The 14221-nt window shown below is 43.0% G+C and overlaps 1 protein-coding gene across 4 annotated transcripts in view; it reads left to right on the top strand.

Annotated features, from left to right (window-relative positions):
* Prickle2 (prickle planar cell polarity protein 2) overlaps positions 1–12359 on the top strand; it is a 319183-nt gene extending 306824 nt beyond the window's left edge. For all 4 annotated transcript variants that reach the window (XM_051203303.1, XM_051203302.1, XM_051203305.1 and 1 more), the window contains one exon: positions 6494–12359. In XM_051203303.1, the coding sequence (XP_051059260.1) occupies positions 6494–7368 (875 nt within the window). In that variant the 3' untranslated portion in view covers positions 7369–12359. The remainder of the gene's footprint in view (positions 1–6493) is intronic.
* Positions 12360–14221: the final 1862 nt, after the last annotated feature.

Genomic DNA, 14221 nt, shown 5'->3' with positions numbered 1-14221 from the left:
GAGAAATTATCTTCTTTCCAAAGAAATTCTCTTGAGCTGTTATTTTCTAGGGTTAGCCTGAGAGTCACCAGGGGATCTTGTTTGAACACAGATAGAGATCTACATTTCTGGGTAGGGTCTGAGAGGCTCCTGGATGTGCCCATCTACAGATCCCATCTGAGTACCAAGAACTGTGTGTGTGCACGTATCTCCCCCCCCACACACACACACACATTTCCCATTATCTCCAGCCCCTCCTCCAGCCTTCCCTGTCACACTCATTTTGAACCATTCCAGGGCTGTCATCAAGAAACATGTGCTGGTATTTAAACTCCACTGCCTAGATGACAGTTCCTCAGCAGCTGTTGCTTGTTTGAAGTTCAGGCTGTTGATGAAATCAATGAACTCAGCAGAGGGGGAAAAGGTCACAAGGGACCTGATCAAACCATGCATATGTGCTCGTGTGTGCACGCACGCACGTGCACACACACACACACACACACACACACACACACACGCACACGCACACACACACAAACTCCAATCTTGAACTTCAAGATCATCTTTCTCACATGGTCTGAGACACACTGATGCAAGCAAATTGCTCTAACACAGTCATTTCTATAAAGAACCAGAAAGTAAATATTTTGTGCTTTATAAGTCTTACAGTCTTTATAAATAGAAAACAGTTGGATATTGGGAAAGACTCGTAGGTAATGTGCATCATATTAAGTGTGATTGTATTCTAATAAAGTTTTATTTACAAAAAAATTGTGATGACAATTAGGCCCCAGACAACAGTTTGCAAATTCCCATTTAATGTCTCCAGCTCTTGCATGTGGTCTGTGGATTTTTACCTAAAATAATTCCTATTTCTTTATCAACAGAGACAAAAATAATGTAGGGAAAACCTAATTGAAAGGGAGATAAATCATCCCTTTGAAGAGCAAATGTTTAGAGGACAAAGGGGAGCAGATTCTATTTCTTTTACTACATAACAATGTGAAATTCGAATGTGTCTTTTAAGCTGGCACAGCCATCATTCTTTGTCGTCTTATACAAGTTTTTTTTTTTCAAGGAGCAGGACAAACAAGGAACAGAGCATTGTGCCCACAGGCTGTCTTTACATTTAAGTCTGGTTTCTTCTTAAGCATTCATCTTCTGCTCCTAAGACCCATGGGGTAAGGGAACACAGCAAAGCAAAGATTACATTTCCCTGCCATCTCTGACCATGGGCATTTCTTGAAACAGTGATGTGTTTTCTCACTGATTACAGTTCTCTTTGTAGAGGGTGATGACAGTGTTCAAATTAAGAATTCTGATGTCACTTACAGCATCCAAGCAGTACTGAGGGGTTGAACTACAGAGATCTACAACCTAAAGTCTATCCTGACCCTCTCTTGGTGGAACAAGGCCTAAGGGTGTTAAAATATTATCCCATATATGACCCTATGAGACACAGACCTCTGAGAAAAGATAAGTCAAAGCCCTTTAGCCCACTATCCCTGACTTAGTTAGGTTTTTATTGCTGTGAAGAGACACCATGACCACAGCAACTCTTATAAAGAAACATTTCATTGGGGTGGCATCCTGCACTTCAGAGGTTCAGTCCATTATCATCATGACAGGGAGCATGGAGGTATGCAGACAGACACAGTACTGGAGCTGAGAGCTCTACATCTTGCAGACAATCAGAAGTCAGCTGATTCACTGTATCCTGAGCATAGGAAACCTCAAAGCCAGCCCCCATAGTGACACACTTCCTCCAACAAGGCCAGACCCACTCCAACAAAGCCACACTTCCTAATAGTGCCAGTCCCTGTGAGATTATGGGAGCCAATTATGTTCAAACTACCATAGTCCCCATCAAATACCTTTCACAAAGTCTATATCATTTAAGAAGAGAAACCCTGTCTACTGATAAAACAGTTCCATTTGAGAGGAAAGGGCCTGGCATATTTGTCCCTGTGATGGTAGATTCTCTACCCAGGTCCTCCAGCACCAGGATACCCTATCATACCAGTTTTAATGTAGGGGTCAGACTTCTCTGTGGCCAGCATTTTCCACAGAATGTATCACTCTTCCCATATATGTGCTTGTACTTAGGCATGCATACATACATATACAGAAACAAACATGCACACATATGGAGAGAGAGAGAGAGAGAGAGGTATGCTCTACTGGCAAGACATGTGCTTGTGTTTCAGGATAGTGGAGGGACATCCAGGGAACCTCATTGTTTGATCCATTGTACTGATTTTCCATATTTTGACAATGAGCCTTTCTATACAAAGTAAAGAATTGAATGTCAACAGTATAGGGAAGAAATCCCAGACATTAAGTTGGTGGTTGCTGATAGTCTAGTGAACATTACAAAGTATTCACAGAACATAGGTTTAGTTCTGTGATTCATTTATTCACATAAAACAACATTTAACCAATGTTGCTATTGTTTGTTTATTTGTTTGTTTGTTTTGCATGTATCAAGTTCTTAGGGCATGATTTCTTTCATTAAGGCCTCGCTTTCTCTACTGTTGCCCATCCTGAATTACAGTTGAAGTGAGGTAGGTAACAGGAACATATATTCCCATCCTCTTGGGACTTAACCTAACCAGAAAGATTGATAGAGCAAAACTCACAGATGTGTTAATATTGTGATGTATTTTAAACAGGAAGTTGCTCCCCTGAGCATCATTGCCACTTTTGTACCCAGATATTATTGTTGTGCCCATTTTAATTATGCAGCTTGTGGAGTTTTAAAAGTGGTACAGCCAGGAGGTGGCTGTCTTGCTTGCCGTGCATAGTTTAAGAAGGAGAAAATGTTTCTCAACAAGAATATGAGCTGTGGGAACCTGAGAACTGCTAACAAACCAGCCTCCAGAGCTGTGACCAATGAGGTAAAAGCATTTCTCAGTTCAGGGAGCTAATTATAAGTCATATGTTCCTCAGCTTTAAAATCAGGAACACCTCATGCTGAGCTACACCTGATGCTGAGTGGTTTGCCAGAGACCACAAGACTGATAAGCTCCATTGCACTGTTTTGTACTGGGTGTTTACAGTCTTACACATTGGAACTGCATCCTGGCCCGTACCAGGTCAAAGGTGATCACTTTACCCAAGCTGTGGTCTGCATGGGAATTCACTTGCCTTTATTCTGAATTTATATATCGAGTACCCACAAGGTTCTGGATCCTGCTAGTTCTGTGAAAATGCAGGAAACAGAGACTAGGATTGCAGCTCCCATGCAGAGCCGTTTCAGCCATAAATTTAGGCACAGTTTTTTAAAAACTGAAACAGGGTAGATAGCTTAAATACAAGTCAAGGAAGAGTAGTTGACTGGTCATGAGTCAAAATCACCTTTAAAGGAATGGCTCCCTAACACTGGGGAGTTGCCATCTGTGTGGAGAATAAAGTGAACAGAATCTAGCCATGCAAAGATAATTTCACCCAGGAAAGTGTGACAGGTTGGTGTGTTGAATGACAAGGGGACTGCAGTCACAGCAGGGGTAGAGTACTCGAGAAATGTTGACTTGACGATTGCATAGAGAGGTGGGCAGCCTAGTAGAGCAAGACCTTGAAGTTTGCATGAGAACTCTGGATTCCCCAGGAAAGGCATTAACCACAGAGCCACCCTCTTTAGAGACAAGTGCACACGTGTTACTCATCTCTGAGCTGCCCTTGCATGTAAGAAGACCCTCAAGGAAAATGTGACTCAGTGAGTCACAGGAGAAGTTTCTCAAGAGGAGCAAGTGGAACCAGCCATCTCGTCCCAGGTCCCCCAGCAGGGTAAACTTCCGTTTAACAGGATTACTAATGGACCCTGGGCCTGAACATGGATAACCTAAGCTCTCTGAAGAGTACTTTTGTTTTCAAGGGGGGGGGGCAATCCACAGGGCACCTTGAACATGTGAGCTTGAAGAAGCCCAACCCTGTCCCACTTCTTCACTAGAGCAGAAAAGAACCTATTTTTCTCACTTGCCCCTCAGCATGGAGCTAGGAACCTGTCCACATGTGTCTTAGGAATGTTTTACTGCTGGCTGGTGGGAAGCTTCCATGAGAATTTATGATATTTACTAGGCTGTTGAAGCTGACCTTCATCCCACAAAATAATGTACACAGAAAGTTCTGCAAAGATAATGGTGCCCCCTGGGTAACTTTTAGAAGATTCTCTTTTCTTCCTTGGGAGAGTTCATCTGCTCATATCACTCATTCATCATTTTAGTATGTCAGGGTCCCCTCTCCATCTTCAGCTAGACAAGGCTCTGAAAGTGGCTAAATGGCTGTGGATCATTTTTTTGTGATTGATATACCAGAGACAAACAGCAAGAAAAGTGGGGGGGGGGGGGCAGAGCACACAGCTCCTCTTGCTCTAACATTTATCAGTGCTGGAATCATTTTTAAAATTACCAGAGATATAGAACTCAGTTGGTGCTCAGTATAGACTCCACACGTGTGGGTTCGGCCAACTCCCAGTGAGAATTCAGTTAGGTCTAATGGCTGCATCTCTATAAAACCATGGTCAGTCTTTTATCTTATTTTCTATACAGAACAGAACAGCAACTACTTACATTAAATTTACCTCTTATTCAGGATTGTAAGTCATGTACAGTGTACCCTACATCTCATTGCATAGAAACTTGAGTACTCTTTGTGCATTCAGGAGGAAACATGAGATGAAGGATGCCATATTGAGACAAATATGACAACATTCTTGAGGGGCAGATACAGTATAGAAGACAAAGCCAAACACAGGCTGAGAGAACATTCTACATGGATCACTTAAATGTTTGCCAAAGGCTCATGAGTCCCTGTACTCTAACCGGGTGTTTACTCCCTGCATGTGGTCATTTTGGACTCTTGTGTTAAGTACTTTTAAATACCAGTGATTGCAAAATGACTTTCCACATCTGGCCAGCTAGCCCCCGCCCCCTTTTTGTAGACTAACTTCCATGATAGAGGGAGCAGCACCCTGCTCTGCAGAACCCCACTCAGCCCCCTAGTTATTGACTTGCTGTTGTTTCTCTTGTCTGTTATCAGTATAAAATTGTGAATTCACATTTATTTCAGTGGCTTATAAGTAACTACTTTCCATAAATATTTTAATGTTCAAACTGTTCAGAATATGCCATTGGGAACCTCTTTCGAGTGGAACCATGGTCTTCCAACAAACTCTCATCACACTTTATTTTTAACATTTTCTTTTTTGTACAAGATGTTCTGAAATCTTTTTTTTCTTTCTTTTTTTTTTTTTTTTTGCATTCTTACTCTATCCTGAAATTCATTTTTCCAACAGGCCCAGGTAACTTTCAGTGAGTAATGGCAAACAGAATCACAATGTGTTTATCCATTTTTGCATTGGTTAGCACTTAAATGATGGCTTCCAGGCTTTGTTATAAGTTCCACTGTATGAGTGTATCTGCATATTTACTAACATACATTGGGTATATAACTAGGAATGGCAATGGAAAGTTGAGAAATGACACTAGAAGCCCCCACAAAAAGAGTTTTATTCATAATTCATGTGTGTTTACATATATGTACTTAGCTTTAGATATTGCCACATATTCTAGAAGGCTTGTAACATTAATTTAGGTCTGTTGGGGTAGAGGACATCTTGGATCCCATTGGGAGGCTAAGATAATCAGCGGCAGAGGTAATGGTAGCTTATTTGCAACTCTATGGAGATGCACATCTATGTAGAGTACTATTTAAAGATATGCAAAGCAAATTCCCAAAGTACACATCTCCAATCTCCAGGATGGTTTCTGTCTCAATCCTTACAATATGGAAGTACTTCAGGAATAGAGACCCATTTCTTGGGTACCAGCTCTTCCATAGTGATTAAGATCATGGCTTTATTTTTTAAGGCACTTCCCTGGGGGGATAGAGGAATGTCCCAGGAACAATTCATATCTTCTGGTTGCTAGAGATTCATTTATAAACCTAGGGCAATCAATCACTGACCAAGCCGAGAGAATAGAGAGTCACTTAGTGTCCAAACCATTTGAGATGAACTGCTGCCTGGCACTTAGGGAAGCAGGCCAAGCAGGAAACTGCTTTGGGCCAGCAAAGTAAACTAGTCCAGGACTTTAGAACTAAATTCAGAGACAGCTTAGACCTGGCCAGTCACTGACTGGATGGCTACCATCTGTCCTACAAAGCTAATAGAGCATGGTTAGAATTGAAGATGCAACAGAAGTATTTGGTAATATGAAATTCTAAATAGAAGGGAAGTGCATAGGAAGTACAGTGAACTCTTAGTAACTCATAAGCCTTTAGAGTAATTAGTAACTACTAAAGCGCATGTCTGTTGATGGTTTTAAGCTTATACATTCTCTGTGTAGGGAGTCCCATGCCATGCAGACACCATGAGAGCCTTGGTGTATTGCACACCCATACTTATGCCATACCCTGAAGAGACCCCAGACTGAGAGTAATAGTGACACCCCCCACCCCATTTCTGTACACTTGTATTAACTGCAGTGGTGCTCTTCTCTCCTGTCCCCACCCCCAGGCCTGTCTGCCGAAGGTGGTGCCAAGCGCCAGGAGCACCTATCTCGGTTTTCCATGCCTGACCTCAGCAAAGACTCTGGAATGAATGTCTCGGAAAAGCTGAGCAACATGGGCACTCTCAACTCCTCCATGCAGTTCAGGAGTGCAGAGTCGGTCCGCAGCCTGCTGTCTGCACAACAGTACCAGGAGATGGAGGGGAACCTTCACCAGCTCAGCAACCCCCTAGGGTACAGGGACCTGCAGTCCCATGGAAGGATGCACCAGAGCTTTGATTTTGATGGCAGCATAGCGAGCAACAAGCTGCCAGGACAGGAAGGTGTGCGCATCCAGCCCATGAGTGAACGCACCCGGAGGAGAGCTACTTCCAGGGATGACAACCGCCGCTTCCGCCCTCACCGGTCCCGAAGGTCCCGACGCTCACGCTCAGACAATGCCCTGCACCTGGCCAGCGAACGGGAGGTCATTGCTCGATTGAAGGAAAGGCCTCCTCTAAGAGCCAGGGAGGACTATGACCAGTTCATGCGCCAACGGAGCTTCCAAGAGAGCCTGGGGCAAGGGTCCCGGCGGGATCTGTACAGCCAGTGTCCCAGGACTGTGTCAGATCTGGCTTTGCAGAATGCCTTTGGGGAACGATGGGGACCCTACTTCACGGAGTATGATTGGTGCTCCACCTGCTCCTCCTCTTCAGAGTCCGATAATGAGGGCTACTTCCTAGGCGAACCCATCCCCCAGCCAGCCCGCCTACGATATGTCACAAGTGATGAGCTGCTGCACAAGTATAGCTCTTACGGTGTCCCCAAATCCTCCACCTTAAGTGGCAGAGGACAGTTGCACAGCAGGAAAAGACAGAAGAGCAAAAACTGTATCATTTCATAATGTGATTGGGGTCGGGGAACGGGGGAAGATGGGAGCTAAGAATGTAAACTCAGAAAGGTGCACTGTTGTGAATTCTTAAGTGCTCTCGGGGATGGTTTATAGGGGAGAGATGGAGACTGCTCTCAGTTGAGGGAGGCAAGGCTGCAGGTTTGACTTGGTAGATACACTTGATGTCACAGTTTTGGACATGTCAAATATGATTTGCACATTCCACTTTGGAAACACAGGCTGTGGTGGCCAGGGTAGGTCATGGCTTTCCAAGGTGGAATGGCCACTTACCAGATGACACATTGTAACCTGCTCACTTATATTCTTTCTGGTTCTCTTCCTTTTAGGACCCCTTTTCCAGTAAATACTTTATTAGCCAGGACCCCAAACTAAGTTATTTACATGTCCATTGTAAATGCAATGTAAATGAGAGTTCTGATAAAATATTTTTGTATTTTGTAATATCAAAAGAATTTCTATATCGTAGGTTTCAATGGTGCATGTCCACCATTGTCTCTGAGTGATAGTAAATGGTGGCCCAGGACCACCTGGTTTCTGTTGTTTGTTTTGATTTGGTTTGGTTCTCTTTCTATACAAATCTGTTACATGTCAGTGAGACTATTTTCAAAGAAGTATATTCAACTTGGCTTTTTGTGGCTGGAAAAAAAAAATTTAACTATTCTACCCAAAGCATTTTATGCTTTAGTCCATCATGAGGAGCCATCTTTAAGCCTGTTCCCGCCCTCAGTAGAATTTACTCTCTACAAAGTAAGTAGGTCTTTTTGGTTTTTAATTGCAAATGTCGCTTTTGCTGATTAGAGATAACAACCAGTGTCAGTCCAGTTCTGTGAGAAATGCCACCCTGTTTGGAACCTTGAAGTTGCTTAATGTCGATCTGTTCCTGGGGGGGAGGGGGTCAAAGTGACTGTGAGTGGTCCCAGTGTGTGCTGCCAGCATGGCATTGTTCTGAATGTGGAATTACTGTTTGGTGCTCATGTTTCCTGGATCATATTTTCTGCTTTCTACTTCCAAGGCAGACAGAGCTGCTGCCTTAGCCTGACAACTGTCTGTCCTCATAGCAAATGAGCTTCAGCATTTGAAGCTGAAGGACCAGAGAGTACAGCAGGGAGCTCTGGATACGGTGGTGTGTACCTTACAGGTGGATAGGGAACAAGGGAATTTGAAAACAAAAGGCAGGTGGATGTTGGAAGGGTGGGGAGTATGAAGGAAAGTCAGGGAGAAGGAACTTGTAGAGAGAAAGAAGAAAGGTGACAGCCACCTTGACTAGTCCCCAGTTTTAGAGGGAATCCAATTAGACAAGCTGAGTCACCACAGGGGCTGGCTTGTTACCCAGGAGGGTCAAGCTGCTGAGATGACAGGAGAACAACATGGGGAAACAGACCTTGTGTCAAGAGAGATTTCCATTTTGAACTTTGAGGACTGTTGGTCAGACAGAAAGGCTCAAGAGTGAGTTTGCTCAAGGAAGACATTTCACTGCTGGTGAAATAAATATATAGTAAAATAAAACTTCTTGCCTCGCTTCAGTTTTTTTTTAAAAAATGAAGCACTTGCTCTTGGTCCATTCTCTCCCTCTCCTCGGTGGATTGTGGCAGGAATCCACTGGAGGACCCTCCTTTCGTGAGATGTGCTGTCCCTGTAATGCACAGTGTGTCTCCGTGGCCATTTGCCGTGATAAGGTGAGCATGGTCTCTTTTCAGTATAGTACTTAACATTTTCTAGGGTTCTTTGTTTTGTTTTGTTTTTCTAATGGAGAGAATGTGAAAAGTGGCTTTTCAGACGCCGTCCTAAATGGGTCTGGGGAAAAAGATGACTGAAAGGGATGTGATGATGATACTCCAGGATGTATTAAAATGATTTGCTTTTTAGGTATTAATATGACATTTGTCATTGTCACTGATTTAAAAAAAAAAAAGCAATGCAAATGTTGGTTGTGGCTGTTTTCCGCATGCTATCTTCATATCTAAATGTTTCATTAATTATCCAAGCCTCTGGAGAATTAACTCTATTACATTTGTATAGTAGGTTAATAAACTGCTTGGCAAACTGTGTAAGAGCTAATTATGCAGCACCGTGCCATTGCCGTGGCAGGTTTCTGGTAGACATTGGGTGAGTCCAATTTGGAGCTTTGAGTTTGTTGTTTGGTGAGAATTAAAAGTCATTACTGGGAAAGAAAAGAGAGGGAGAGGAGATTACTTAGCAAATGGTTTAAACCTTGTGTCCCCTCTGGCCCCAAATCTAATGAAACAAATCCTCCCATTAAAAGTTGTTTTCTTGCTCTGCCCATGACAGAGTCCCTCTTACATTTCCAGTTATAGTTTGAATCACCCCCATCCCAAGAAGAAAGTAGCCTAGAAACTGCTTAAGTAACATCAAAATCATTCTGGCCAAAATTTAAACTATAATGAGATACAGGCTTTCAGAGTCCAACCATCCACCAGCAAGACCCCTTCTTCCTTTGATGTCTTCCCATCCTAAATGCAGCCAGGCACCTTACAGAGATTGACATTTGAAGGCCAGTTCCTCACAGTAGTAGTGGGCCCTTCAAGTGACTGCCCAGTCATGGGCAAAATGTCACTGAACTAGCATTTCTCCACCTTCAATTAATAACTTTGAAATAACACCCCAGAATCTCATTCCCAAAATTCAAGTGCATCCTTTTTCTGAAGTGAGTACTTAAGGTCCTCCCTGAGTCCTCCAGTGTATCCCTTCCTTGCCTCTTATTGGCCAAGATTCACTGGTGAGTGGAGCCTGTACTCAAGTTCCCTTTGATCATCATTTTCTCTTCTGTAAACCAGTTTTCAGAAGAGCAGTTTTTTCCCTCTTTTCTCTAGTCTCTGATGATTTGGTTGAATTTTTTCCCATCTCTCCTATTACTGGGCTGGCTTTGCTTAGAGCTACAGCTCTGTAGTTAACTGAGTTTGTCCCATTACCACTGCCAGATCCGGAACCAGCTAGGCCAGCTTTCTTCCCCAGTCTAAGGAGTTTGTGAATCACCGAAAGTTTCCTGAGTGGTCTTGCTAGCAGCACATCCCACCTTTGGTACTGTGAAAAGGTTTCATGCTGACTTGGTAGCATTGTGCATGGCCCTTGAGGGTCCTTCCTTCTATCCTTTATAGTTATGGATTCTCCTCCATGTATGAAGGTGAATGAGTGAGGAAAATCAGCCCTCGCTTCCTGGCTTTTAACATGCACGAGGGAGAATGGCTGGTGTTGGTTGTTTGAAACCCTCCTCCTACATTCTGTAGTCCATCTTTTACTCTCCAAGCAGCTGTGTGACCAGTCTGGATTTTCCTAATACAGAAAGCCACATTTTGTCACCATAGGATGCTTCTCCTACAGAACTATAACAAGATGGCATTATCTGCTCCTCTTCTGGACATTTCTGCTTCTTATGACCATTTTTACCTTCATTTGGAGCCAGTGGTGGCATGAATATAGCACTTAATGCTCTCCCTGCTACCAAAGCAGATAATAAGCAATGGATTAGTGCAAACTTTCCAAGGAAAGTAGGTTCTTGTCCCAGGCATTTTTACAATTAGTCCGACAGGGCTAGTTGACTAGAGCTGGTCTTCTCTGTCTTAAAACACATCTTATTCATTAGCTGATTCTACCCTAGGTTCCTGGGGAAGAAGCAGTGTACCAGGCATCTAGGAAGCATCATCATAAAGGATGGGGAGACTCCCTTTCCTCTCCCTCCCACACTGTGGAAGCTAAAGGAAACTGACCTCTTAGGCCAAACAAGGCTCTCTTTGGCCCACTTTTTCATGCTCAGGGTCTTTGCCAGTTATGTGGGCAACTCCTGCTCACTTTGCCGAGGTCAGATAGGAGTCCTTCTGTTTCCTCATCTGACCCCTCCTCATAGGGACTTAGGACACTTACATTCCAAAGGGCAATGAGTGTCCTTTGCATGCTCCTAACAGAGACCAGACGCTGTGCTTCATAAAGATCCACCTATGGCCAAGGAAAATGGAAAATCAAACCAGTGGCCTAAATGTCACATGTGAGCAGAGTCGTTATTGGCACCTATGTGGCATCTCCGGCTCTGCAGATCAAGTTCCATGGGTTTCCACTACTGATCTTGAGGGCAGTTGCAGATTAGCACGATTTTAAAAAGTACATCTCTTTGAGCATAAAGGAAATGGGAATGAAACCTTTGCCTTCTCATCAGTAGTTTGCCCCAGAGTTTGTCTGTATAACCATCCAGAAGCCTTGAAGGTCAGGCTGGAGGAAGGATTGGTTTCTTTTTCTGTTTTCTCATATTAGGAGTCCAGTCATCACAAGCCCCCTATAGAGCATGACTCACTGTTGGAAGCTACTGCTGTTATATAAATTCATTTCCTGCTTCCAGAACCAGCCTCTCTCGGAGGAATGAAAAGGAGACTGGAAAGGTCATGTGTTATTAGCAGACATTTCTTTGGTTCAAATGTGATGAACTCACAAGATATCTATCTTGAGCATTTTCTAAGAAAACCTTCATGGTCTGGGCATTTGGCCATGCATGTTCAATAGGTCACCAATCAAATATTTCTAAATTTTGGGAGGTCACTTGCCAATACAACCTCCTCTTGAGTCTATCTAGCTGATCTCCATAGTTTTCAATGGAGATTTCTGATTTAATCCTGACCTTGAGTTAGCAGCCTAAGACCTATGACTCCTCCGTGTTCTTCAGCAAACTAGGCCAGCATTTATTCTCTTTAAACTCATTCTTCCCTGCACAGAGTTGCTTTGCCCAGACCCTATTTAATTCCACATGCATAAACCAAACCTCAGAGGGCCCAAGAAGGTAAAGTAGGCTGGAGTTTGTGTTATCTGTAAGTGTCAAGCTGTTTGTTAGGGAGGCCTGTCACAGGCCTTTGGTGTGGGCTCTGCCAGAGACTGTTCTGAACACTTTGCTTGAGATCCGTGCCCTGTAAAGTGATTATAATGTTTTACTGATTCTGTAATACATTTGTAAACTTCAAATAAAATTTGAATAAAAGAAATGTTGTCACTCTTCTCAATCCTCACTCACTTTCCAGATTTTGAGAGTGGCCCTGGCCTTTGGGGAAGAAAAGACATGTGGAATGGCATTTATAGCAGTACTTGAACCTTATTTAACAACATGATCATCCAGCAAAATAATAATAACAGGTTCTATTCTAGGGCCTAGGACTCCCTGAGTCATGGACTTTTGACCAGTATTACAGTAGCAGGCATAAAATTGCTTCCAGTGGGACTCATACCCAATCAGAAATTGGTTAGTTACTCTACAACAAGCATGACACTACTGCCTCAATAGGCAAATCTTGCCTGGCAGGTTGGTATTACAGCATGATGGGTAAGACCATTGGTATCTTTTCTCTCCCTGGTGCTCTGCATAGCACCTTCTTCAGCACTAAACCCAGCCATCAGGGAGGACATTTCCTAGTTGATTTGAGATTGACTTCTCTGTGTCCTTCACCCAAAATAAGTTGTGGCTTCTGCTATAGGATCTTATCATGTAGTTAATTTGAGTAACCAAGAGCAATGGAGATAGCCTGATTTGTTTTGGAATTCTCAAAGGCATTTTTAAACTTACATTTTGCAATTAGTTCTCTAGCTAGCTTCCATGTGACTTTTCATAGATCCACATCTTTTATTAACCCACCCACTATGCCCTCTTCCATATCCACCCAATTCTTTATTTTCATACGTGTTCTACCCCTCCACTTACACTCTCTAAGTTGGGATGTGAGATAGTAGACTTCTTTTTTTTTTTCCCTTGCCTATACAAAGAGGCTTAACACCATATTCCATCCATTCAAAAAATACATGTTTTTCACATTTACACTTGAAAACTAATTGGATAGTTATTTAGAGGGCAACTAGTATCATTGGGATTGTCCATAAACACACATAAAAATCAACAGAAAACAGTTTCTCTTTAAATCCTGTTTTGAGTTTCCATTATATAGGACGTGGTTTTTGTAACACATTATTTTAAAATTATGCTTCTTCCAGAAATAAAGCCCTTTGGTGCCATTGTGTCAGTTTAAAAAAGTAAATTCTTTATCTGAATTGACCTCTATTTTGACTTGACTCTTGGTTAACCATTTAATAACTGGGCATACATTTAATGGTTGAGTTACTTTCCATAGTTTAAAAGTATCCTTTTCTTGACTGGGGATGCAGTTGAGTTCCCTTCTGCTCTTTGGTTAGTTATCATCTTGAACTCCCTTGGGAATAAACCATGACTTTGTGCTTTTTTTATATTAATTTATTTTTTATTTTTAGTTTACAAATTGATCCCAGTTCACTCTCCCTCCCTCCCTCTTTCCCTCTCTCTCCCCCTCACATGTACCCAGATCACCCTTCCCTCCCTACCCCCACCCCACTCCACATGTAGGATGATGCCCTCCAGGAGAGGTCATCTAAATCTGTCAAGTCATTTGGAGTAGGGACTAGGAATTCTCTCCTGTCTCTAGGTTAAGTGAGTATCCCTCCATGGGGGATGTTCCTGCAAAGTCCTTTTGTGCACCAGGAATATATCCTGGTTGCACTGTATGAGGTCCCTTAAGACTGCTCAGTCCTTCTAGCTGAGACCCATGTTCAGGGGGTCTGAGTCAGTCCCATGCTGGATTCCCAGCTATCAGTCTTAGGCCCCGTAAGCTACTCCTTGTTCAGGTCAGCTGTCTCTGTGTGTTTCTGCAGCCTAGTCTTGTCCTCCCTCTCTGCATCTGGGTTTAGTTGTGGGTGTTTGCTTCTGTTTCCATCAGCTACTAGATGAGGACTCCGTGATCGTGGATAAGTTGATCTCATTATCAGAGAAGGACATTTATGGTAGCCTTTCCACTGTTGCTCAAATTGTTAGTTGGGGTCAGTCTTG

This window comes from Phodopus roborovskii, unplaced genomic scaffold, assembly GCF_943737965.1.
Source record: "Phodopus roborovskii unplaced genomic scaffold, PHOROB, whole genome shotgun sequence".
NCBI lineage: Eukaryota > Metazoa > Chordata > Mammalia > Rodentia > Cricetidae > Phodopus > Phodopus roborovskii.
The sequence above is the reverse complement of the archived record's forward strand: the minus strand, read 5'-3'. Positions and strand labels throughout refer to the sequence as shown.